Here is a 25,825-nt window from a genome sequence, read left to right on the forward strand (position 1 = left end):
GGATTTTGACAGGAGCAGCTGGCTTTCCTGTGAGTCAGGACCATGCACAGGATGAGAGACGCTGAAAGCAAAAGCAATGAAACTGCAGATTTTAGACAAGATTACTTTCCTGGCTTTGCCAAATTAATTTGAAATGTGCAACTGCTCCCCAGAAGGACATGGACACACCAAATGCACCTATTTGCAAATGAGGAGCAGCATTTGGGAAATTGACTTTATTTCTTTAAGAAACTGGGGAGGGGAGGGGGGAATAGAGACCCACTGGTGTCAGTGGGAAGTGTTCACTCTACAGTTAGTACAACATACTGAAAATCAAGGTGAAGTTTTTCTCTGTTTTATAAACTAAGTGAATGAATGCAAGGAATCTAACTCTGAGCTCTTCAAGTTTTCTGCTTCTTGCGTTCTGGGAGCTTCACATATTTGAAAGGCTACTTTGTGCCTCGAGACTACAAATCTTTTCCCAAGCATGTAAGCCAGCACAAGTTTCCAATCCTTTACATACCCCACACACAGCTTTAGGTGTGTCACTCAAAAAAACCCCACTTTTGGAGGAAAAAAAAAAAACAAACTTTCCCAGTGTTAACCTGTTGTTGTCCTCAGTCACTTTCACCATCTAGATGGAGACCCCTCATCCCTGGTCTCTTTTCCCTGATTGCCCCACTGCTGGAACAGGCATAGAGCAGCAGCAGCTGAGGTGAGAGGAAGGACAGAAAACAGCACAGGCGTGGGACAAACTGTCTGCTGTGTGCATTTAGCTACATTAACTCTGCAAGACACCTAAATAACAAAAAATTGTGTTTAATAACTGGGAAGCGACGCTGAGGAATGCAAACCAAGGGCTGAAAAGGAAAGGAAACTATGTGGCAAGGGCAATTACCAGTTGGTTAATAGAAAAAAAAATAGTTCAACCTGCATTTACAATGAAAATGGGTGCTACCTATTCCTTATTGTCATTCCACAGTAGTGGGATTTTGGTTCAGAAGAGTTTATCTGACAAAGTATTACAGTTTACAGCAACAACTTTTCATTTACAGATAATCTAGTGCCATTCATAGACATATTACCTATTCATTCCTAAGGGAAAAATAAAATTAAAAGTCACAGTACCTTCTCATTCCCAGGGGCCCTCTCTATGTTACAGCCTGGAAATCAAGAGTCAGTGTACCTGGAAACAGCCAGGGAAGTGCTGTGTACCTGAACACCAGGAGCCTGACTGCTGCCTGTGGAGATCTCACTGAAGCCCTCAGCAGGTGCTGAAGTTGCTGCAATCGACTTCTCCAATCTCACTGTGATAGGACTGACATTTACCTGTGAACTACTCCATAAACCTGAAGTGGTTTTTGAGTCATTTGCAACAACAGCTATCAAACAAGCTTTTTACAAGCCTCACATTTTCCCCTGTGATGACTGCAACCCTTTTCTGCATCTAGTGAAGAGAAAGCCACAGTCAGCAAGTGCCCTGGAAAGCTATCTGAGAGACATACATGTAGTAAACCAGTGTTACATCTCTGCTAGTTATTAAATACTAAACAACTTTATTGTTGCCTCCCTTCTTGACACAAAAAACTTACTATAGATTTTTTTATAAATACACATCACCTACAAGCTTAAGGAATCAGAGTCCTAAAAGTTGTTTGCAGTGGGGAGAGCTGGCAGGGCAGCACCCACCACGGTTCCCAAGACACCAACGCTGCTGACATCCAAACAAGCAACAAACCAAAACACGGCAGCCGATTCCCTTCAGCTGCCCACTGCTCTGCAGTTTTTTCCCTTAAAGGACAAGCCAGTCCGAAATGTGCGTGCCATCAGGCTGCTCCAGGAGAGCTCATTAACTCGCAGTGCCTCGGACTCCCAACGCTGCCTGCCAGGTTTTTTGCTTTCTTATACAAATGAAGAGCTCTGCAGACAGTTTGCAGCAAAGCCAGACGAGTTTAACTACTACAGATTTTGCCTATTCTATTAAGTTCAGCATACCAGCTCCTTACTCAGCACTCCCAGCTCTACTTTAGATTGTCTAAAGAGGAGAAAAACACACAGTAAAGTATTTAACGTTCAGCACACACACAAGCAACCCAAGAGTAACTCAGCACTTTACAGCTGCCCACAAACCCGTCTCTTTTATCGAGCCCCACCACCTGCCAAGCAGGACTATTTCTGCTGTCCCCATTTCCTCGCTGTTCTCTCCCAGGCACACGCACACGATGCATTCCCAAGCTGGGAACTGCAGCCCCAGACACCGGTTGCGGGTTAGAGCAGGTTCTGCCCCAAAACAGCACCGGCACACAACCCGGGGAATTTTTTCCCCACTGTGAAAATCCCAGGAGCCGCACTCCCACTGCCTCTGCCAGGAAACTGGGGGGCTGTAACACCAGGACATCCCCTCCCCAGCACCCATCCCAAGCTGGGCTCCCCTCAGGAAGCCCCCATGCTCTCTCCCATGCTCTAAGAGTATCAGCCACCCCTCTGCAGCCCAACACCCCCCGCTCCACTGCTGTCACCACCCAGAGCTAGACACTGGCAGAAAGGTCTTCCTCACCTCCCCCCCCCACCACCACCCCACTATTGCCCCTTCACGGAGAGGAGAAAGAGGATAGATTTATGCTTTTAAAACATTTTATTTATTACCAAAATTTCCAGAAGCCAAATTTGGCAAATTTTTTTTTCATCTTTTGTAAAGGTTTTCATGCATAACTTGAAACTTGTCAACTGCAACAGTCAAATGGTTACTTTAGAAGAGACAGAGACAAACATCCAGAATACAAACAGCTGTATCTGAATTAACAACATTTGTCTATTACTAACCTTATAAAGCAGGACGTGCCTTCCCTCTTATCAAAACCAAGCTGACAGATGTGCCTTTATACACACCCAACAGAATAAACTCTGTTATCGGCAAGAACGTTTTCTTTAAACGTTAGAAAAAAAACAAAGCAAAGAATGGAGTGACTGTCCATAAACCAGTCTTTACTTCAGTCCTCTTTAATCTACTTCTTCGATGGTGGGGCCACCGGAGCCACCCGCCCCAGCCCCTCCATCTCCCCGGTACAATTTTGTGACAATCGGGTTGCAGAGTTTCTCCAGCTCTTTTTGCTTGTGCTCGTACTCTTCCTTCTCAGCCATCTGGTTGCGGTCGAGCCAAGACACCACCTCCTTGCACTTGTCGAGCACTTTCTGCTTGTCCTGGTCACTGATCTTGCCCTTCAGTTTATCATCCTCCACTGTCTGCTTCATGTTGTAAGTGTAGGACTCGAGGGAGTTCTTCGCTGCCACCCGATCCCGGTTAGCTTCATCCTCTGCTTTGTACTTCTCTGCTTCTTGCACCATACGGTCAATGTCGTCCTTACTGAGGCGACCCTTGTCATTGGTGATGGTGATCTTGTTCTCCTTACCCGTGCTCTTGTCCACAGCACTGACGTTCAGGATACCATTGGCATCGATGTCAAAAGTGACCTCAATCTGGGGGACTCCCCTGGGTGCTGGGGGGATGCCTGTTAGGTCAAACTTGCCCAGCAAGTTGTTATCCCTTGTCATAGCTCTCTCACCCTCATACACCTGGACCAGGACGCTGCTCTGGTTGTCTGAGTAGGTGGTGAAGGTCTGAGTTTGTTTGGTGGGGATGGTGGTGTTGCGCTTGATGAGAGCAGTCATCACTCCTCCAGCTGTCTCGATGCCCAGGGACAGAGGGGTGACATCCAGCAACAGCAGATCCTGGACATTCTCAGACTTGTCTCCCATGAGGATAGCTGCTTGTACGGCAGCACCATAAGCCACAGCCTCATCAGGGTTGATGCTCTTGTTGAGTTCTTTGCCATTGAAGAAATCCTGCAGCAGCTTCTGGATCTTGGGGATCCGGGTAGAGCCACCCACCAGCACAATCTCCTGGATCTGGCCCTTGTCGAGCTTAGCATCACGCAGAGCCTTCTCCACCGGCTCCAGGGTGCCACGGAAAAGGTCAGCATTGAGCTCCTCAAAACGGGCACGAGTAATGGAGGTGTAGAAGTCAATGCCCTCAAACAGAGAGTCAATCTCAATGCTGGCCTGTGTGGAGGAGCTGAGGGTGCGCTTTGCCCTCTCACAAGCAGTGCGCAGCCGCCTCACCGCTCGTTTGTTGCCAGCAATGTCACGCTTGTGCTTGCGCTTGAATTCTTCCACAAAGTGGTTCACCATGCGGTTGTCAAAGTCCTCCCCACCCAAATGGGTGTCACCAGCTGTGGACTTTACCTCAAAAATCCCATCCTCGATGGTAAGGATGGAGACATCGAAAGTGCCCCCTCCCAAGTCAAAGATGAGCACGTTCTTCTCTCCAGCCCGGGTTCCTTTCTTGTCCAGGCCGTAAGCGATAGCGGCTGCAGTGGGCTCATTGATGATACGCATCACATTGAGGCCTGTGATGGTGCCAGCGTCCTTGGTGGCCTGGCGCTGGGAATCATTGAAGTACGCTGGCACTGTGATGACAGCATTTTGCACCTTGCACCCCAGATAGGCCTCAGCAATCTCCTTCATCTTGGTGAGCACCATGGAGCTGATCTCCTCTGGGAAGAAGGTCTTCATCTCCCCCTTGTACTCCACCTGCACCTTGGGCTTGCCTCCCTCATTCACCACACGGAAAGGCCAGTGCTTCATGTCTGACTGCACTGTGGGGTCGTCATACTTGCGGCCGATGAGGCGTTTGGCATCAAAAATGGTGTTGGTGGGGTTCATTGCTACCTGGTTCTTGGCAGCATCCCCGATGAGCCGCTCCGTATCGGTGAACGCCACATAGCTGGGTGTGGTGCGGTTGCCCTGATCGTTGGCGATGATCTCCACCTTGCCGTGCTGGAAGACACCCACGCAGGAGTACGTGGTGCCCAGGTCGATGCCGATCGCCGGCCCCTTGGCAGACATGGTGTCGGCTGTTTGTGGTGCTGCTCGCCCTTGTCCACCCCGCCCGCTCCAGCTGCCGCCGCGGCGCGATATGCCCAGCTTGCGCCGCCGCCGCCCGTTTTATATCCGCCGCTGCCGCTTCTGGAACCTGCCAGAACCCTGACGGCCAATCCGGACGCCCCTCGAACAGTCGTTTGGCCAATCGCCCCTGCGAGCCGCCGGGGAGCGCCCGCCCCCAACGCTCTGGCCAATCAGAACTGCGAGCGCGTACCCGCCAGCCCGCCCCTCGGGGGCCGCGATTTTTCCGGGTTTTTCTCGTGCGCCGTTGCGCTCAGCCAATCCGCGCCCGTGCTGTCCCGTCGCCCCGCCCCCGGCGCGAACCTCAGCTAGAAAGTTCCAGCTGACATGACGTTATGTCTGGGATTGACAGCAGCGCTGTCCAATGGCAGGCCGGGACGGGTCGGCGGGGTGGGGCTGTGCGGTCGCTACGGGACGCCCCCGCGCTCCGCCCGCGCGGTGTGTCTGTGTGTGGGTTCTCGTCCTCTCGCGCCGTGTGGTGTTTGTAATTCCTGAGCGCTCAGCCTGGCACTTGGGAATTTGCCCTTATTTGGTCGCAGGGAGGCAGAAATTTCGCCCTCCCTCCTTGACATAGACACACACCTCCCTTCAGCCTCCCCCCGGACTGTCAGGGCGGAACGGCCGCTACCCCTCCCCCGCCGCGGCGACCCCCGCACTGTCATGGCGGAACGCCTCCCCTCACACCGCTACGCGTCCTCCCGCTGAGGGAAAGTGCCTGAGGAAAAGTCCCGCCGAGCCCGTGTTTAGCCTTATTTCGCCCGAACTTGGCCGGCTGACAACACCCCCGCCCCGTGTCTGTCCCGGTACCCAAACTCGGGAGTGGCACCGGGTTCTCCCGTGCTGTCCCCCCTCAGAAGTGAGGGAATGGCACCGGGCTGTCCCCTCCTGCCCCGGCACCAGAGCTCAGGGAATGGCTCCGGTGGGGCTTTGGGGGCCCTGTTGCTGCGTGTTCCTGCGTGGTCACCATTCCTGAACCGCCTCCAAATTCTTGTCTGTTGTGCTAATGTGAGATGTCGTCACGCCTACGTTTAGCAAAAGCTATGGAGCTATTAACTCGGAGGTAGGAAAGTGCTTTGATGAAAATACATTAAACATGAAAATCTGCTGTGGTTTCTCCGAATTATGTCTCCGTACTCTGAGACAAACACTTCAAAATATTCCAGTTGTAGTAAGGAGGGCAAAACACCATCCTGAGATTTTTTTCTTTTTTTTTTTTTTTTTTTTTTTTTAATACGGAGTCTTAGTCAGTAGCTGCTTTTCAGCTCCCTTTAAAGTGTTGCTAAAAGTCTGCTGTCCATAGGCTTCAGGAGTTGTGTGAGAGAAGGATTAATGTCACTGTATGCTTAAATCCTCTTTCATTAGTTTTGACCCCAGCCTTCAGCAGTACCTGGCCTCACAGAAAATGTGTTACAGCTTTTCCCGGAGTGATTTGTATTCACACAATTATTACAGGCACTGTAACTCCTGTTCAAAAACATCCTTGTTTCCATTAGTGTATTTTTCAAAGCCTTTTTTGCAAAACATGAGAACTCCACCTCTTCTGTGCATTATGTGTGTAGTTTTGTGATGGAAGAGCCTGGATTTCTGACCATACATATTGTACATGCTTAAATAACTATTAGTCTTCCATGGATCCTGGTCTTTTTTTTTTTTTTTTTTTTTTTTCTCACATGGGTTCTGACCTTGGAGCAATCCAAAAGAAGCCACTGGAAAATGGGAACTGTCAGCTGTCTCTGCCTACAGGAGCTGCTCTGTATATCCTGTGTGCATATTTCTTTGATGGGAAGGGTGTCGGTTTCTCTTGTAGTTAGACCAGTGACTGATTCATCACTGAACCATCTCTTCCTGTAATTCACTGCCACTTCATTGAGTGGATTGTATTATGTGGGACAGGGAGAAATGCCAGAGCAATACAAAGAGAGGTGGATAATAAATTCTGTTTCAGCTGAAAAGTTGATGTTGTTTATTATTTGTATCCTTGTGAGGACTGTCCCTTAGGAACACTAATAATGCACAAGAAACCTGTTTTAATAGCTGCAGTACAAACTCAGACCCTGTTATTCCAGATTAAAAAGAAGATTCCTGCCTCAAAAACATATTTATGGAAGCAGTAGATGGAGAGAACAAGTGGAGTAGGAAATAACACAAAGAGTATTGATTAACACAAAGAGTCTGCAGCAAAATTCATCTGATGTCTCATTTAACTATAGCTGTAATTGAACAAGGTTTATCCATTTAGAAGTGACATTTCCTTTATTTGGCCCAAAGCTTTTAACTATATGTTTTATCATCCCAGGCACAAAATATATACACCAGCTCCAGACAAAACTTGTTTGCTGTTTCCTTGACCCAATACCTAGTGTGGCCCTGATATGGTTGTGCTGATACCCACGTGTGCTGGTAACCTGCTAAAGAGGTGTTTGCATTGACTGGATTACTGCTCATCCTGAGGGTACACTCTCAGTCCTGTTTATTTCATTATTTGGGTTGTTTTGCTATAGTAAATCTGGAGAAAAGATCTTGGAGGAACACATGAGCACACCATTTTAATGCTACTGGTGTAAAGAGACATCCTAAGGAAAAATCCAAAGGTCTCTGGACTGAGGTTGTTTAGTCTGTTGTTGCAGAAGGATTTCTTTTCCAGCTGGGCACAGAGGTGCTGTTTTCTTCTGTCCAATGATATGTCTAGGTCCCAGCTGCTTTTTAACTTTCATTCCTGTTCAGTCAGAAGTTCACAGGACGTTCTTGCCATCACCTCTTACTAATGTCCTTAGAGAAAGTCCAGTCTAACAAGAGGGAGCAACTTCCAAAACCTCATTAGACGTATTCTCTCCTCTCAGCAGAGCTATTACCAACCTGCTTTTTGTCAGCAGTTTGTGAACCAACTCATCCATGTAGTCATCCTCTCATATGGGAAGAGCCACATGATTCCCTTTTATGTTGCTTCATATGCAATCATGGTACAGGTGAGCCAAACCAACTGGTTCAGAAATTAAAGAGTGAGCTTTATGGAGAGGACTTCAGCACAAGTCTGATTTCTCCTTTAACAAAATGTTGGCTGTTATTCCCTCCTCCTGAATCTGTAAGCCATATTTTCACAGCAACTTCCAGAGCAGCAATTTGGCACCTCTGGCAGTGGCAGGCCTCTTTCTGATCCATTTATTTGTGTTTAGGATTGATTATGCACCCATGTTTCCTGTTAAGCAGTGTTATGTAATATGCTGTAGGCTATTCTCCATTACACCACCCAGCCAGAAATGAAGATGATATTTAGATTTCTTCAGTGAAGCAAGAGCTCAGTATCTGGAGCAGAACTGAGAACTCAACCCTTATCTTCATCATGATAAAAGGAAGATTTTTTTTTTCCCCCACGTTTCATAAGGCAATGGAGTATAAAAATAGGACTGAGCCCAAGTTACAGTTCAATCAGACATCAGCCACTTGGATCATTAAGATAAAGTTAAAATGCAATGAATGATTTTTTCAGGTTTGGCAGTCAGAAGACCTTAGAACTTAAATTCTGGTATCCATTCCCTGATACCCACTTCCCTTGTAAAACTATCCCAAAAATTGCACAGATCAGATTGTATCAGTGAGAATGGATTATTTCATAATACAGCAATCAGTTCAGAAAAGTCTAAGCAACTGCTATGCAGAGATCTAGTAATACTTCATCACAATACCTTTTCTCCACTGAAATTCATCTTGTTTGTATTTGTGAATGTAAATCTGGTACTTGGAATTCACACAAGAACTACCAGCATTTAAAATGACAAGATTCTTCTAACAAGGTGCTGCATTAAAGATCATAGTGTGTGGGGGGGGAGCTGTGTAACTTACTTTGTATTTATATACCACTAGGTTTTGTGCACAGCTGCTCCTTGTTATTTTAAAGGGCAGCCACAAGACATCATCTTGCTTATATAAGTGCTCCTTTGTTTTTGTGACTAACAAATAAAGTTCTGCAAATTTGTATAACGTGTTTTTTGGCAAATGACACAAATGTGTGATCAGTACTATGGAAATAGTCAGAACAGCAGAATATAGGGCACTGTGATTCCACACTGCCAAACCAGGAGTTCAAAACTCGTGAGTCAGATCTCCTAAAATTATAAACCTAGTAGCTTTATTTACCTTCTGGCTTTTTCATTTTTACCATATGTTCAGATTACACTTTTTGGATTTTCCATGTAATTTCCAGGTCTAATTTTTAAAATAAAATAGCTCATTACACCATCTCACAACTGAAATCAGGCTGCCTCAGATTGATTAGACTCAATAAAATCATGGAAGTTGTCAACACTGATTAAACTAATGCTTGATGCTTCAATAAGGAATAATTATTTTATAATTAGGTGGTTTTTAAGCATATTTATTTACATAGACTTCTGCCAGTTTGCTAAGGCATGATTAAAAGCTGAAGTTAGTACCACTAGTGCTAACTAGATAAACTGGTGTGCTGTGCATTTTAGGCAGTGAGTTCTTTATTCCTTTTAACTGCAGCCTCCTTTTCTTGTGGTTAGTACCAGCTCTACTGAGTCCTAAGCAAGTGACTTTACAGCAAAATGTTTTCCAGCAATCACAGAATCAGATCAGAAATTACCTCAACAGGTCATTTAGTCTCATTTTGTGTTTAACCAAGATTTCCTTTCTTGCAATTTAAGGCAATTATTTTTATTCATATTGACTTTGGATATGAGAAACAGTTGTGCCATTTTTCTTTGCAACTAGATTTTTATATGAAAATCATTGTGTTTTCCTTCCACCAGCTCTTCTGTAAAATGACTTTAAATTACTCAACCTGTACTGAGAAGCAAAGTCTTCTTGGTTTCCAGACATTCACTGCTTTCTCCTGGATTCTCTGCATGCACCTTGCATCTTAGCTTTCAAGTGCTATGCTCGTAACTGGAGACATTACCAGCTCTTGCCTTGGTGGTTCTGAAAAAGCAGATGACACTCCAGTTTCTACATTTCAGTTTTACCTTTATTTGCAACATCATGATGTTGCAGATTAATTTTCAGAATGTGATCCAAAATAATGCATTGATTTTTTTAAAATTAAAATTGAAAAAGTAAATTTAGTTTAGATATAAGGAAGGAATCCTTTACTGTGAGGATGAGTGAGGCCCTGGCACAAGTTTCCCAGAGCAGCTGTGGCTTCCCCATCCCTGGAAGTGTTCAAGGACAGGTTGGATGGGGCTTTGAGCTACCTGGTCTGGTGAAAGGTGCCCCTGCCCATGGCAGGGCACTGGAATGAGATGGTTCTTAAGGTCCCTTCCAACCCAAACCATTCTAGGATTCTATGAAAGTAAACAGCTGTTTCTTTACTTGCATAGCTAATGGTTCCAGCTTGCACTTGTTCCTATTAAATAATATCTTTCCAGATCCCATCTGCACCTTGCCAGGATTATTCTGAATTCTAATCTTATCTGTTAATGTAACTGAACTCTGCTTGGTCTTGTTTGAAGATATTAAAAGGATACGCTATTTGGTCCAGGGAGTAAATAAATGAAAACAGGGAATTTATCTAGAACTGCTGTGATGGGGTTAAATAATATACTGCAATTATTGGCAGTAACTGTAAAGCTGGAAAATTATGCTAAGTCTTAAACAAGATAAATGGTGTACTGTAAACACAGGCAAAGACCAATACTTCTCTACTCAGAGATCAGTATGTTGTTAATCTCTCAGATTTACTCATATGCTTAGTGTGAACAATTTTTATAATAATTGAGTGGTAGCATGATATTAATTCCTCTTGTTTTCTCATTTCTATGATTATTTGGTTATTATTCATCTCTGTTTTCCCTCTTGTCATTCTTGTCATTAGCAGGTGAATGGGAAAAACACAGGAGCCGATGAAACAGGTGGTACCTTCACCCTGTTGCCAGGACTGTTATCAACTCAGGTATAAGATGGAATTAAATCAGAATAATAAGCAGATTTGTAAGAGTATTTTATTAAAGATACTGTCGCAAAGCACAGAATAAGCTTTAAAGATGATGATAACTAACCTGGAATGTCTTTACTGATACTCTATATAGACTGGAAGTAATGGCTAAGTTACAGAACAGTCACAGCCTGTTCTAGATGTCCTACACTTTGTATACTGTTGAAGGTGATGCTATAAATGTATTCCCTTTTCTCCTCTGCTTTGTGGTGGTCCTGCTCTTAAGGTCCTTCATGTTTTCTATAGAAAGCACATCCCATTTGCCCTTAGGTATCTTGTGCCTTCTCCCTGCAGAGTCCCCAGTGGTATCCAGCTTTGCCCAGATATTCACCATCCTCCCCTTTACTCCATAGAGCCACTGAGACTGAATTTCAGCATTCCAGTGCTGCACTGGAAGCTTTTAAAATACCTGCATTAAGGTGTTATGTGTTAATAAGGCTGATACCTTCAACATTTATATGCTGAAACATTGGGGGCTATGTAATTAGATTAAGGAACCACATTCAAAAATATCTGAACATCTTTTCTTGCATTCGTATAGTAACTTTATAAACTCAAAAAGAGTAAAGCAAGCACAGACACATGCCCTATACAAGCTGCAATACAGACAATATTGTACACACTTTGTAACAACAGTAATGAAAATGATGCCAATTATAAATAAAATTATAGACAGACTCTTTTTAAGATAACAGTTATAGTGAACAATGAAACATCCTTTTATAATCATGAGTAGAATTAGTAAAATATGTAACTACAGCAGAATATAATCAGCATGTTTAGTCTGCTTACATGTCTTAATTTGATCCACTGTTGTCTGAGGGAAGCAAAAGAAATTGATATTTTTATAATTCATGCTTCCTAATTTGGAACATTTACTGCCTTATTGCTTTTTTAGTTAGGGTTTTTCCCTCCCCCCATTAATTTAGCTGGAAACATTACTATTCCTAAAATGTTCAAATCTGAACATAAACGTCTGATTCTCTTCTTCAAGACAGCTTTTGCAAGGCTTAGCTCCAGAGCAACGTGCACCCTGTGCCCTGTGAAAATTATTTTACATTTACTCATCTCCTTGTTGGTAAAAAAATTTCACCATTCTTTTTAAAAGACCAGAGCACCATTTCTTTACTCTCCACATACAAGCACTGTGCTCCATGGAAGGTCCTCTTCAGCTTGCAAATGATGATCATGGCAGCAGGGGAAATCATGTCAGCTGGATCTCTCTCACCATCCTGTCCTTTCTCAGGGACCCTCTGTCCTCAGTTTTTAAGATTTTTTTTTCAACTTTTTTTTTTTTTTAAACACTTGATAGTTTAGCATTGTGCATGAGTATACACTTGTAATGTTTGAACTAAAAAATCTGCACAGTTTTTGACAGCAACTCTAAAAAGCCTCATTTCAGAAAAGGAGCACTCCAGCATGTGGATAGAAATTTTGCAAATTCATTTCAGTGTAGCCCTTAACACCTGGCATCTGCCTCTTTTGGCTGTCTGCTCCATGAAAGACTTCAAATTTGTTTCTTACAGCTGCAAGTAATAGTCACAAAGAAGTAAGATTTATGATACATAGAAGAGTCCAAAACGACTTTTACTGCATGTTCTAATTTGACTGCTTTGGTGCCTTTTGCGACTGCTGCAGTATGTCAAAAAAGCAAAGGTGGTGCCAATTCAGATCTGGCACACGAGGTTCTGAGTTTTTATGAAATCTTTTGCCGACCAGTTCTTCCTCATGTCTTCTCCAAATCTGGTTCTCTCAGTTGTTCAGAAGCTTAGAAGTCCCTATTTCACTACTGCCATGCAGAAAAGAAATGCAAGAAAAATATTAAAAGTCAGAAGCCCGCACTGCAGTACTGTATTTGCTAGCATGATGTGGTCCCTCCCACCTCACCATGTGTGGTTTTGCTCTAAATACCCATCCTTCAGTTATATTCAGAGCACCCACCACAGTCAGGAACTCTTTTAAAAAACCATACATTTCCTTCAACCCCTACCCCACCAGAACACAACCTTAAACAGTGTTGTCATCTTGTTTCAGAAACTTTTGCTTCTTTTTCCTTTGCCTTCTGTTTTCAAAACAGCTACAGATTTGCTGAAGAAAAACTTCACTTCCCAAACCTCCCAGAAGTAAGTTTTCATACTGTATGTGTTACTTTCCAGCAGTGGTTTATGGCTTGGCTTAGTGGATGCTCAAAAAATTGCACAAGTATTATTTTCCCTCAGCCACTCACAGCATGGAACACCCCCAAACTGGAATACTTCTTTCTGCTTCATACTTGACTGTATTTTTGGTTGTGGTTTTTTTTTTATCTTGCCTCAGAGCTAACTGTTATGTATTTACTCAACACACACACTCCACACACCCCCCCAAATTCTTATTTTAGGTTAAATGCAGATAAATTATATAAATATTTACAATTTCAGGAAGTCTCTTTCAACCACACTAGTTCATGACAATTATGAGCCGCTTTGTGTCCAAGAGGAACAATCAAGAAACTGGAAATGCACGGTTGTAGTTTTTGAGGACAATCCTCAGGGTTGTTGGGTTTTTTTTGCACACTGACTTCTTTCTCTGGATATGTGAATCACATTGTACACAGTATATGATTGTGCCGCTTCTGGATAACTTACACTTGGTGTTTCTATGAGACTGTGGCAGCCCTGGCCCAAGTGGTTGTGTCTACACTGCAGAGGCTGCACATGAAGCCAGGTTTAGCAGCTCTTTGCAATACTTACCTGCCAAAGCATCCTTGAGGCCAGCTCAGGGCTGAATTTCCTGGCACACCTTGGAGAGGAAAGCCTCAAGTGATGCTCCACACCTTAGTGTGCACTGTGGCCAGGCCCTCACTCACTGCATGTGCCAGGCCCAGGCTTCTCTGGTATTTTATCTGCCCTCTGTGCCATGTCACATACTTAAGGTGGGTAAAAAGGCCAGCTGGGACAAAAGGCTTTTGCTTTGTGCCGTGAGGGCAATGTGAACAGGGGAAACACGTCTTGGGCAAACTGCAACCTTCAAAGTATTGCTGGTTCTGGCAGCAAGGCCGTATGTCTGCCTACCACATCCTTAAAATCATGGAGGGGAATTCACTGGACCAGTGCTGTTATTGCAAAGTAACTCTTACACTACTAGCTTAGATGTCAGGAAGTACTTGGTTTTTTGGTGGTTTTTTTTGTTGTTGTTGGTTTTTTTGGTTTTTTTTTTTTTTTTTTGGTAAACTAGCAAAGGAGGGAAAAAAGATGTTCTAACTACAGTAGGCATGTGAGCGCTGTTTTTCCCCTGGACATCAGTGTTTGCCATTGCTGTTCATTACCATGTTAGCCTGCACTTTGCAGTCCAGAATTCCTGTCATTTCCAAATCATGGACAACTCACACACATGACTAAACTTCATTCCACCACCTCCCTGAAATAAATCGGCTGTGCTGTGTGGGACCACCTCTGAGTGCGGGAAGGTGGGCTGCCTCTGAATATTAAATCACATTTTTCCGATGAGACAGCAGAAACACTGCTAATCAGTGCCAGCTGTGGTGGGGTGGGGTGTAGCACACAAGGAGCTGCCGGCACTGCCGGGAGCCTGCAGCCTGCAGGGAGATCAGAGATAAAACGTTGTGCCCTCCTCACAGACTAAAACCGCCCAGCTGCCCTAAGCACAGAACTGTTTGGGGATGCACAACCGCGGGAGGATCTGCTTCGCCTTCTCCCGGCAAACTGGAGCATTCCAGGGACAGGCGCGTTCCCAGCGAGCCACGAGATGGCGCTGGAACCCCCATCCCCGCATCCTGAGCCTCTGAAGAATTCCAGCCCTTCCCAGAGCTTTCAGAGGATGCGGCTCCTTCCACTTCATCAAAGTCAGAGGAAGTCTGTGATTAGCTGGATGTTTACAAATAAAAGGAGAATCTGGAGACAGATCAAAGATGGCTCTCCAGATTTGGCTCGATACCAGGTTCCTGCGCTAACAGCATCTGCATGGATTCCATTCTTATGTTCAGTGGCTGAACTTGGTGAATCTCATCATGCATTAATAATGCTTTTTCAAGGCTTAGTGCATTTATTAGAAGTCTGAAGATTCAGCCAGCTAAGGACCTGAAGACACAAAATAACAACACGCCTCAGCCACCAAGATCTTCCAGGCTCCATCTAAGAGAAGCACCCACTGGGTTCTTCCTCACCCTGCTTCCTGCAATGTAAAGGGAACCAAGAAGCAAAGATAAGCGCTGTTCCAAAATCCAGAGGATGTAGTACTTAGTAAACAGTAGCTCCCCTAACATTCTCTAACAATCCAAATAGCTTGAATGGTCCAATCACACCATATATGCTTTTCACTGAGGAGACTGTAGTTCATACAGTCAATCCTGTCACAGCCCAAAGGACCAGGGAGGGAAGTAGATGGGAGATAAAAGATGTGGTGTGTGAAATACACTGAGTTAATGTATATCTGTTCTAAGGGACATCTTTGTTTTGACTCTGTGTAACAAACCAACATAGCTTGTGAGGTCTGGGAGGCCACAGACTATTCATTCCTTCTCTCATAGCAGTGCTCTGTTTGAAGTTGGTATTTCTATTTGGGGTCTAAGCCACACTGAACTTGATCAAATAAACATTCTCCAAAGGAAACTGCCTTTGAACTATTTAACTCTTTGCACAACAAACTAAAGCTGAAAGAACTGTAACAATTACTGTAAAATCTCTTGTGTCTTGACTGAGTTATTTTCCACTTTTTAAGTTACTGTACATCAGGACCTCTGTCTTTTCTGGCAGAACCGACTGTGTCAGCAATGGCCAGTAAAATCTAAGTGAAACACAATCCATCTGAAAGCAGACTAGGTGGGGCTAACCCTCAGACTTCCAGGCATGCCGAGTATTAAGTGTCATATTTTACAGCATATGTAAGTGTACACAACTTCTATTTAATTCACCTGATAACAATGTAGCTCAGACATCTGAGCTCTCTCCTGGGCTGTGGGACATACTAAGACAATCTCTTCATCAGTTCCAAGAGATCCCACCCTGTATTTCTTCTTCCTAAAATATTACTGTTTCTATCCTTTTCCCAAAGGAGGGATACTTTAGATTTTGTCTCTTAAAATGTTTCTGATTTATTCTAAGTAATTCAATAACCAATGGCTAGAAACCAGAGCCTCAGTAATTTGGAAGCTGGGACTCTACCAGTAGGTACCAGTAGGAAACCCACAGGCAGGGAAGAAACCAAGGCACCATCTTTAGCATCCTAAATAAAAGCCCTAACAACGACTTGTGTAAGAGGAGCGTAACCGATACCAGAAGTCTGGTGTATCTGCTGCCAAAACCAAAAGCAATTTATGGTATTCAGCAAACTCTATTTTTAGCCAGCTTATCTGCATTTCGACAAACTTTCATGGTCTTTGGGGCTTTTGCCATGGAGAGAAGGACAATTTGTTATTTTTCCCTTTCATTTTCTGGGGAGTCAGAAGCAGAAGTCCCTCTGGTGACCACCCGCAATGTAGTGGGATGGTTACCTAAAAAGGAGAGAACAGGTATTACTGAGTTGTGTAGGTTTAACTGAACATGTGAGAACTATTTAAAAAAGCGACTTCTTAGCCCTAATCATTGCTTTAAAACAGCAAGAAAGCAAATCTTCCTTTTCAAAAAACAAATTAAAAAAAAAAAGGCAAATAAAAGAGCTGCAAGGATGCATTTCTAAAACAGCAACCTTGTCATCAGGGGAGATGGGGGAAAAGAGAGGGAGGAAGACTGATTTTTGCATCTTTTGTGTTGGCAACACAGCTGCTGCAGAGACCTTGGCAATTTCTGACACTGGTGGCACTTTGCCTAACAGACAGATTGAGAAACTAAGGATTTACAACAGTCCTGATTTCCAGTGGATTTCCTACAATCTACACAGCTTCCAGGATTTAGAGGCCTATAAGGGATGCACACATTCCCTGTCAGGAGTCTTGGGATGTCTACATAACTAGAAGACATATTTATCTGAAGTCACGTCTTATTGGCAAACAAAAAAAAGTACACCCCAAAATGTCATTGATGCAAATCACACATGAGTTTAGTGAAAACAATAAATGCAGCAGAACTTTGTCAGAGAGGGAAGTTCTTGAACCATTTCTTTTTTTTTTCTCCCACCGGAAATTCTACATGCAGCATTGTTTTTGTGGTTGTAGCTGCAGGAAGATTTACTATGGTTTTTAGTATGCCAGAAGGCACAGGAAAGGATTAAACCTTTTCATTTTCTGGCAAGAGAATCAAAGATTCTGACCACGTCTGAACCTCAAGGTTGCTGGGGTGAGGTGTGCCACACTGGCTACACAAAAGAGACAATCAAACCTGCCTTGAACCATCTGAAGAGTTCTCATGTCACAGTTCTGTTATGTTCTCTTTAATATATTTATAAGAAACTTTAGAAATGTATTTCCAACCACTCTTACACAGGGAATCTGCATGAATTACTGAAAACCATTTCTTTAAAAGCACGATGCACAACGTTGTTTTCTTATGTCTTGAATTAATAAAAAAATCCCACCCTTCAAGATATTTGAGGGTAAAAATAACCCAAATAAAGATCTGATAGCATTTCTCCTATGAAGCTGGCACTGGCCATTCAAGTACATGAAAAGGAACATGGGCTGTTTGTTTCAGGGCTGAATATTTATAGTCATGATGAAGTGATTCCTGAGTCATGAGCTCCACTGCCCTGTTACAAATTAAGATTTGTCTTTGTGCATTAAGAAAATAAAATCACAATTAATTCCAGAATTGTGGAAGTGACTGTAAAAGTAGCAAAAGACACTTAATTTATAAAATGTGTCCTGATTTTTGGCATCTTTCCCCTACAAAATCTCAGCCTACTCACACGTCTCAAGAATACACCGCACAGCAATATTTTAGGAGTTTTTTGGAAGTTGGAAGAAAATACAGAAAACTGGTTTATAGCTGAGAACTACAAAAATGTCAGCTTTGGAAAACATGTTCCTAATTTCTAGCTTTCAGCAGACTTTATAAAGTCAAATTAGTCATGCTTCATCTTGTAGGTCTTTAAGTCTGTGACAAGCATCAAACCAGCTGAGAATTAGGGAAGTCAGAAGGTTTGATTTTTAACCCTCTGAGATTGAGAAGCACTTAAAAGTCAGAAGCACACAGGGATAGTAGATACTGCCAGCATCAGCTTAATTTACACATGGAATTAGCCTGAGCTTTCAGCATTAGACCAAAATGAGATGACTGGCTCCCCTTACTGAGAAAAGCAGTGAGGAGCACAGGACAACAGAGGAGCTCCACACCTGCATCTGGGCCCACAGCTGGAGGGCAGGAAGGCCAGAGGAAGGTGGGAGCCATTCCTGGTGTTTGGCCAGACAAGGGGCCCAGCTCATTCCTGGCCTTGGGCCAGGCCAACCACAACCACTGGCCAAACCCAGTGGTGCAGAGCACTACCCAGTCTGCTTCAAGAAACACTAAGAAAGCTCCAGAGCATATTTGTGGGATGAGCTGAATGCAGGAAGGTTTCCAGTTCTCACGAAGAGGGCAGATAGCAGAGATGTGTCTCATTTGTAAGAGGTTGGGCTGCCTTTTTCCTTATCAGGAAATAGGAGATGAATGTAAGAGTTCAGCTTCCCCGAGGATGCTTGGGGGAGACAGAGACCGAGTTAAATTTGGGACATGCTCTAAGCAAAGGAGCCCCCTCCCAGCCACTCACTCCTCCTCTCGTGCCACCCCTTCTATTGTGCTTGCACTAGATCTGACACAGAGATGGAGAGGGAAGCACAGCAGGGAACTGATCCAGCCAAAAACCAGCCCCACAGGGAATAGAAAAAAGCCTGTTGTTTGATTCAGTGCACTGTGCAGCTCCATAGGTACATACTCTTTGATAACGGAGAGGGTGGCACACAGGGGAGAGGAGAGCTGAAACTAATGGAGAGAAGTAAAGGGCTGCCAGGGATCAAGGTGGCACAGCCTCCAGGAGCAAATTTGTGTCCTCACCAACAGCTCTGAGACTCTTGATGGTTTAGCACTAGAGTATTCAAATACAATCGTGTAGTCAAACTATTCACTTTTATAATAATGTATTTTTAATACAGGGCAATATATTTTCTGTCTACAGCTTTGAATAAAAAATACGCTGAATTATATGTTTTACACCAACTGAAAGTATTACATAGAGAAATCCCCTAATTAAAGCATAAATTCTTAGAATTCCATGATACTCTATTTATTGAAATCAAGATTTCTCCACAGACCTGTTGGCTACAAATATCATTATACACAAATGTAAGTACTCTTTGAACTAACAAGTCAGCAGGAAACATTTACAAGTATATATATATTAACATTTTAAACACCTCCTCTGAAACTGAAAAAGAAGCTCAGTAGTTTTTGTGATATTTTAAAGCTCATCCCAGGTCTTCATGAATTCCCTCTTTTGAACTTTCACTAAACCTTGAAAGCTAAGAGCTAGGCTGGCCACTTAAAAATTCTTAGGATTGCAGCCCATAGCACTCCCAAAATGGGAAAAACAACAGAACACAGAGAGGTCCTCCAAAAATAAGAATAGCAAATCACTTTAAAATATAACTTATGGCATCCAGCAAATCTTTTTCTTTCTGGCTACGCCTTGTGCAATGCTTACACCTCCAGTTTTAAAGATCCTTAAGTGTTTTTACACACTAATGTTCACTAAGGAGACGGAAAAGAACAATGTTATGGCAAGCAAAAAGCACAAATGAGAGGAAAAGAACTCTTAAATAAAATATTTTTGCTTCCCCTTCATGATCTTTCAAGTAACAGTAAAACTTCTAGGATAACTGCTCTTGATTTTTTTTCATGTCTTTTTTTGTTCTGTCTCCACATTAAATCATTTTTGTATGGTAGAAGCACTGAAACACCATCATTTCACTCCCCTGCAGATATTGTCCCATTCTGGGGAGAACATTCAGGAGTGGCCAGCCCCAGGCTGCCTCAGCACCCAGACCTTCTCCCCTTTCACAGCAGCCAAATTCCTCCTGTCACTCCAGGCCTTTTCTCTAACAGTCCCATGCTGTTCCCCTGCACACTTTTACATTTCATCTCAAATACTCATCTATTTACTGGCCTTGATCACTTCTCAGGCTACTTCAGTCATTCTGATTTTTTCTGCCTACATGTAAGTAGATCCACTTTTAAGCTTCCCTGCAGTGCAATTCATGCTCTTTGTGAGCCTTAGCATGGACTTTCATACATGTGAACTCCAAGGCACTGGGTTTTGTTTCCCTAGAACAGGAAAAAACATCAATTCAAGTTCAGTTGGAAAGGTTTAACAAACTTTACTTTGAAAGGCTACTACAACAACATAGCTTATAATTGAAAAACAGAGGTATTCAGGGTGTTTATAAAGTTAGATAGTACACGTAAATACCATCATTCCCAGTTTCTCCATTTAACTTCTGTAGTTGACAGGTCTACTTGCACTAGGAAGTCACATTTTTTAAGAAACATTTTTGGGTCAAGTTCAGACCAACAGGCTCCAAACAAGGGCTCCTGATCCTGAGCAGGAGGCTCTATAAATCACCCTTAGCCCTTCACCGAATTCAGGACTGATCCCTTACATGGCAGAGGTCACCTCCTGCCTTTCAGCAAGGTCTTTAATCTGGCCTGTGCCGTGTCCCCGCAGCGCTGCGGGCAGCGGGGCCGGCCGTGCTTGGTACGCAACCGGCGTTCGTGAGCTCATGGCTCAGGCCCACAGCTCCCCAGCCAAGCTGAGTCATCCTCACTCCGCTCTCACAGCCGGGACATTTTATCCACTCCTCCAGCCACCCCCTCCATGCCACCTTTGGGATTTGCTTCCCACTGCACAGCTCTGATCCTGCCTGCCTGCCTTTGCCACTCCCTCCCATTCAGGATCTCTTCTCCCAGTCATTCTTCCCACTCCTCCAGTGCCAGAGACCCTCCTGCCAGCTCCCCCAGTGCTCTCCAGTTCTCCTTCACTTCCCTTGACTGCTTTTCCCAATCCAGCTGATACTGTGAGGGATAACCTGCATGTCAGAGAATCACTGTGTGCAGTTTATGAAGCCCCCAGCTCTGGAGTGCTGGAGTATTCATGTATTCCTGCCTGTGCTCTTCTGGCTCCACTGCTGTTGAGGACTCAGTTGACTTCAGAATCATACAACAAAACAAAGGACTGAGCAGTTAAAACAAAACACTAAAAGCCCACTAAACTATGCCCAAAGCAGCTGGTGCCTCAGAGCAGCTGCTGGCTCAGGACCAAGGGCTGGTGGGGGAGCCTTCTCCATCACTGCAGAAATGCACACGTCTGCCAACCAAGAGAAATCCTAATGCGCATTTGAAATTGAATAAATGCAAGGCAACTCACACTACTTTTAACAGTTGAAGTGGAGATTCTGAATTGTATATTCACTCCTCTGAATAGTCTAAAATTAATAATCCCCATAATCCCCAAGAAACCAGGAATGAAACTCAACTCTGACAAAAACGAACACATGAAAGCCCTGGACTAGACCATCAGCTCTTGGCTCCTATTCTCAACTCCACCACTGGCACATGAGGTGATAGAACATTTCAGCTGGAAGGGACCTGCAATGATCACCTAATCCAACTGCCTTAATTGCTGATCTAAATTACTTTCCTCCCTCCATAGCTCAGCGGGAAATAGCATTACCACCCTCTTTGATAAAGTGAGATCTGCTGGGAGAAAGTACAACCAAGTTTTATTTTTTAATTGTTTTCTCCACAATTACATATTAGGATCCTTTCCTCCACCCCACCACAAATCACACACTTAACAAACGTTCAGACAGCTGGTGCCTGAGAGTCAAAGCCAGTTGCTCTCTCAAAGGCCAAAGTGCCTCACTGAATTGGTGTCAGCTGGTACTTAGTAGGATTTTAAAATTCAGTTAAATTAAGAGACAAGCTGCACAGATTAGGGCTCTGCTAGAATCAGAAAGAAATCTTATAAGGCATAAAATATCTTTACATTTATTAAGTAAACTCTGCAGTCTTTTCTTGTTATATTCTTGTTGACAAACAGAACATTCATAAAGTATCATGAAAACAAGAAGCAAAAAACCCTTAAGGTCCCAAGCAATGGGACTATCTCCACACTCACCCTGCTTTTAACTTTCCAACACAAGCAGCAAGACACAGTTCACAGCTAGGCTGAAAATGCAGTATTCAGTGCACATGGCCATACTGCACTCCTAGCAACCCACCACGGCCACTCCTCCCTTATATGTTAGGATAAGCAGGTTAAATATACCCACAGAGGTACAGACAGTGAAAGAAAGGCCAACATCAGTTGAACAGCTCTGCTAGGACTTCCCATCTGGAAAACGACCACTGTGCTGGAACCCCTTGGTTATCCCAAGAGTCATTAATTCCCTTCCCACTTGTGCACACCAGCCCAAGCCTGCAAGGGTTAACTGAGCCTATGTGCTCTCACCCCTGGGAAGCACCTTCCAACAAAGCCAAGAAGCAGGGGACCAGGACAGCCAGCTCTGCCCCTGCAGCAGAGTCAGAGCCCAAAGGATTATTTCTTGGCATTGTTGGTTTGGGTTTGTTTAGGGTTTTTTTTTCATTTTGAAAATTAATTTGGGGATTATGAACAATTATGCTCTTGCACATTAATCGCTGGCATCTAAAATTTTCACATGAAGAAACAACACATGGAAATATTAAAGCACTCATCTTACGGACATGGATCCGAGAACTGTTTAATAGCAGTCAGTGAAGGGGTAACATTGTGCTTTTAATCTACAGTTTAAAAATAATGATTTGTATATCTACGTAGTAAAACAATAAAATTAAGAACAGAAACTGGTATTAGGAAACAGTGAAAATGTAATAATTAAACACATGATGCTTTTCAAAGCTTTATACTTAATGAGCCTAAATAGACACCTATGGTTAGGAGGGTCTTAAAAAAATAATAAAAAAGAGACTTATTTTCAATTTTTTTTCCTTTTCAAATTTTTTTACTATACTTATGCTTTGCTTTGGTGTTCTCTCTGCTGTCAACTTAATGCTTTAACAGTATATTTATGCTTATGTTCTTTTCAAATGCTTGGCATTATAGTGAGATCTCATATCTTTCCTCAAATTAAATTTTGCTCCACATACTCCACATGTATACAGATGAACATCCCTGTGCTGCTCCAGTTGCTCATTGTTTGGGAATATCTGAAAGCAGACCTGGCATATAGTCTCTCCAGCTGATAAGTGAGATATCATATGCCGTACATGGTCATGTTTTCGGAAGTTTCCTTGATCACAAATGGAACAGACATACCTGGCCATGCCTTTGTGCATATCATTGTGGAGCCGCAACTGGCGCTCTCTTAAGAACTGCTTCCCACATGTCTGACAAACAAACTGTTTTTCCTTGGTATGAACGGTATAGTGTTCCCGCAAGTGGCAACGCTGATAAAATCCTTTCCCGCAAAGGTTGCAGAAATGCTTACGCCTGTGATCCCTCTCGTTCTCTTCCAGCATGGAGTTCTTGAACAGATCTTGCTCCAGGCAGTTTGACATATGTTCAACCACTAGGTTTTCAGTATCAAAACGCTGGCCACAATTAGGGCATCGGAAAGGACAGGCAGAATGCTTGTATAACTGGTTTTTTTGAAGGCTGTTCATTTGGAAGTGACTGTCCCTGAAGTCCTCTAGCATCTCTGCAAACATCATGTCCCTTATTTCTGACTGCTCCTCGGGGTTTTCTTCCAAGTCCATTTTCTCCTCAGAATTTCTGATCCCGTTCATGGTCAGATCCTGGGGTTCTCCACAGGTCTGTGCATGCTCCTGCAGCTGCTTGCCTTTGACCAGTATTTGACCACACTTGCCACAAGCACATATATTTTCTATGTGTTTGGATAAATAATGAGAGGACAGATCTTCCTCAGTGATTGTTAGCCCACAAAGTTCACAGGGAGCATTCTCCACATCCTCCTGCACTGAAGAAGCTTTGCTGTTAAGGTGCCGTGGACTTTTCAAACACTTTCTTTCATCCTCATCCATGGATAAGCGAGGCTTTAGAGTCTTCCGAGCATTTCTCTTCTCTCTCATCTCTTCCTCGACGTAGTATCTGTAAAGCGGCTCTTCCTGTTCATCGTCTAGGTCGTCATTGTCAGAAGACTCATTGCAGTCTTTATCTGCCACCTTGATAATATTAAAATCCTTCAGCTCATCCGTAGGATTGTCCTCTGGCTCCACCTTGATGATAATCCTCTTCCTCTCAGAGGCTCTGCTTCCTTCTTCACCCGATGTCTCGGAGGCAACAGTGCTGCTTTTTCTGCTCGTGATGTTTGACACAGGAGACGACGAATCGTCCGCAGCATGGTTCGAGTCCCCCTTGTATTTTTCTGTTTGTGTGGAGATCATTTTAGAAGTAGAGTTCTTTTCACTAAAGTCTATTTTCTCAGCACTGTAGTACCTGGCACTTTGGTAGGAATGCCTGTTGGTGCATGTTAACACATGCTCATCCAGTAGCTTTTCACAGCTAAAACTAAACCCGCAGCTGTCACAGGTGAAGCTCCTTCCAAACCGGCGCGAGTGTGACACGCGCTCTTTCGTGTGAGAGAATTTGGACGTGGTGCTTTTTTTGCAGACATCAAACAGTTGCTCAGGGAAGCTGTTGAGGTGCAAAGTTTCTTCCTCGGGCTCTTTGTTATGGGATGTATTTACCGTTGAACTTGGTGGCTCCATGCCCCACCTGTTTGCTTCACTGCCATTTCTAGCAAGTGCGTCTTCATACATTCTCACACCAAATATCATTTTGTTAGTCTGGGTGCTAGAAGCAGGAGATGAACATTTTAAACTAGAGGAGTCTGTGTCCTGTATATCTTCCAGACACTCAGGTACATTATATAGCTGTAAATAGTTCATGGCCACTTTAAATTGCTCGAAATTGGCAGGGGCTGTCATAATTTTTCCTAAATACATGAACTGTAAAATAAGATCAAAGCATTCAGCGCTAATCTTCATGTTGCTTAGATTCAGCTGGGCTGTAGTGTTTTGATGGTTCATAAAAAACATCCTAAAATAGGCGCTGCAGGCAGCAAGGACTGCTTTATGTGCTTGAAAATAAATATCATCGATAGCGATGCAGCAGTCACACAGAAAGCCCCACTCTCTTTGCTTGTTTAGCTGCTGAAGGACATAGTTGCTATGGCTGGTTTTTGCCATCTTGTACTTCGTTTACAGCCCTGCATAAAGAAAAAGGTATCTGTTAAATCACGAGCACAAAACCCAAAGCCTACTGAACGTAGGGAGGAACTGCCATCTCTTTTCTCTCTAGATCTTCCTATTCTGCCAGTCTGAAGTACAGCTTCCTGTCTGGAGATTTCTGCTGGTAACTACTTCTGAATATTGATGCCAGTGAAAGCATCCATAATTCCATGTGCTCACCACCAGACTTACAAGACTAGTAAACTAATAAACATAACCAGCATACATGTCAATCAGAGCTGCTAGAATATAAATTAGTAAATATATCTCCAAGTCCTACAGCCAAGGTTTTCAGATATGAATTCTGAATGCAGAACTTCAAAAACTTCACAGGGTAGACTTCTGTAAGATGGCCCCAGGACAACACCTATACAAGGTTTTCAGAAACCACTCTTCAGTCTCAACTTGCCTTTTTACCTGACAGTCCAACAGGCACATGATGCAACACACACTGGAAACCAGGCCAGGCTCAAACTGATCTTTCCCTCCCCATTAAAGGAAATTAAGAGACAACAGAGCACCCACACAAGCTACTCCACACATTTTGCTCTTTGTGGCAGCTGAGGGACCATCTCAACCTTCTCTGCAAGGCGTCCTGCAAACCAGGAACTGCCAACTCAAATGCCTTCTCAGAAGCAGAGGGCAGCCCAACTGCGGTGGCACGTCCCACGTTCGAGCCCAGAGCTGCAGATGGTGACCAGGCGAGCTGCGTGACAGCCACAGGGACTGCAGAGGCAGG

General features: G+C 43.7%; 2 protein-coding genes across 10 annotated transcripts in view; both read right to left on the reverse strand.

The window, feature by feature from the left end:
* ZBTB1 (zinc finger and BTB domain containing 1) overlaps positions 1-25,825 on the reverse strand; it is a 60,020-nt gene that overhangs the window by 21,929 nt on the left and 12,266 nt on the right. For 6 of the 9 annotated variants that reach the window (XM_050975629.1, XM_030240256.2, XM_030240257.2 and 3 more), the window contains one exon: positions 10,881-25,064. In XM_050975629.1, coding sequence (XP_050831586.1) covers positions 22,909-25,044 — 2,136 coding nt within the window. In that variant the 5' untranslated portion in view covers positions 25,045-25,064 and the 3' untranslated portion in view covers positions 10,881-22,908. Of the gene's footprint in view, positions 1-10,880; positions 25,065-25,825 lie in introns of those variants that run through there. The other 3 variants (XR_007777780.1, XM_050975630.1, XM_050975631.1) reach the window with 2 other exon arrangements.
* HSPA2 (heat shock protein family A (Hsp70) member 2) lies at positions 2,596-4,985 on the reverse strand. Its single transcript, XM_009101681.3, has one exon. The coding sequence runs from the start codon at positions 4,882-4,884 to the stop codon at positions 2,980-2,982; it is 1,905 nt and encodes a 634-aa protein (XP_009099929.1). The 5' UTR covers positions 4,885-4,985; the 3' UTR covers positions 2,596-2,979.

Source organism: Serinus canaria, chromosome 5 (genome assembly GCF_022539315.1).
Source record: "Serinus canaria isolate serCan28SL12 chromosome 5, serCan2020, whole genome shotgun sequence".
Lineage (NCBI taxonomy): Eukaryota > Metazoa > Chordata > Aves > Passeriformes > Fringillidae > Serinus > Serinus canaria.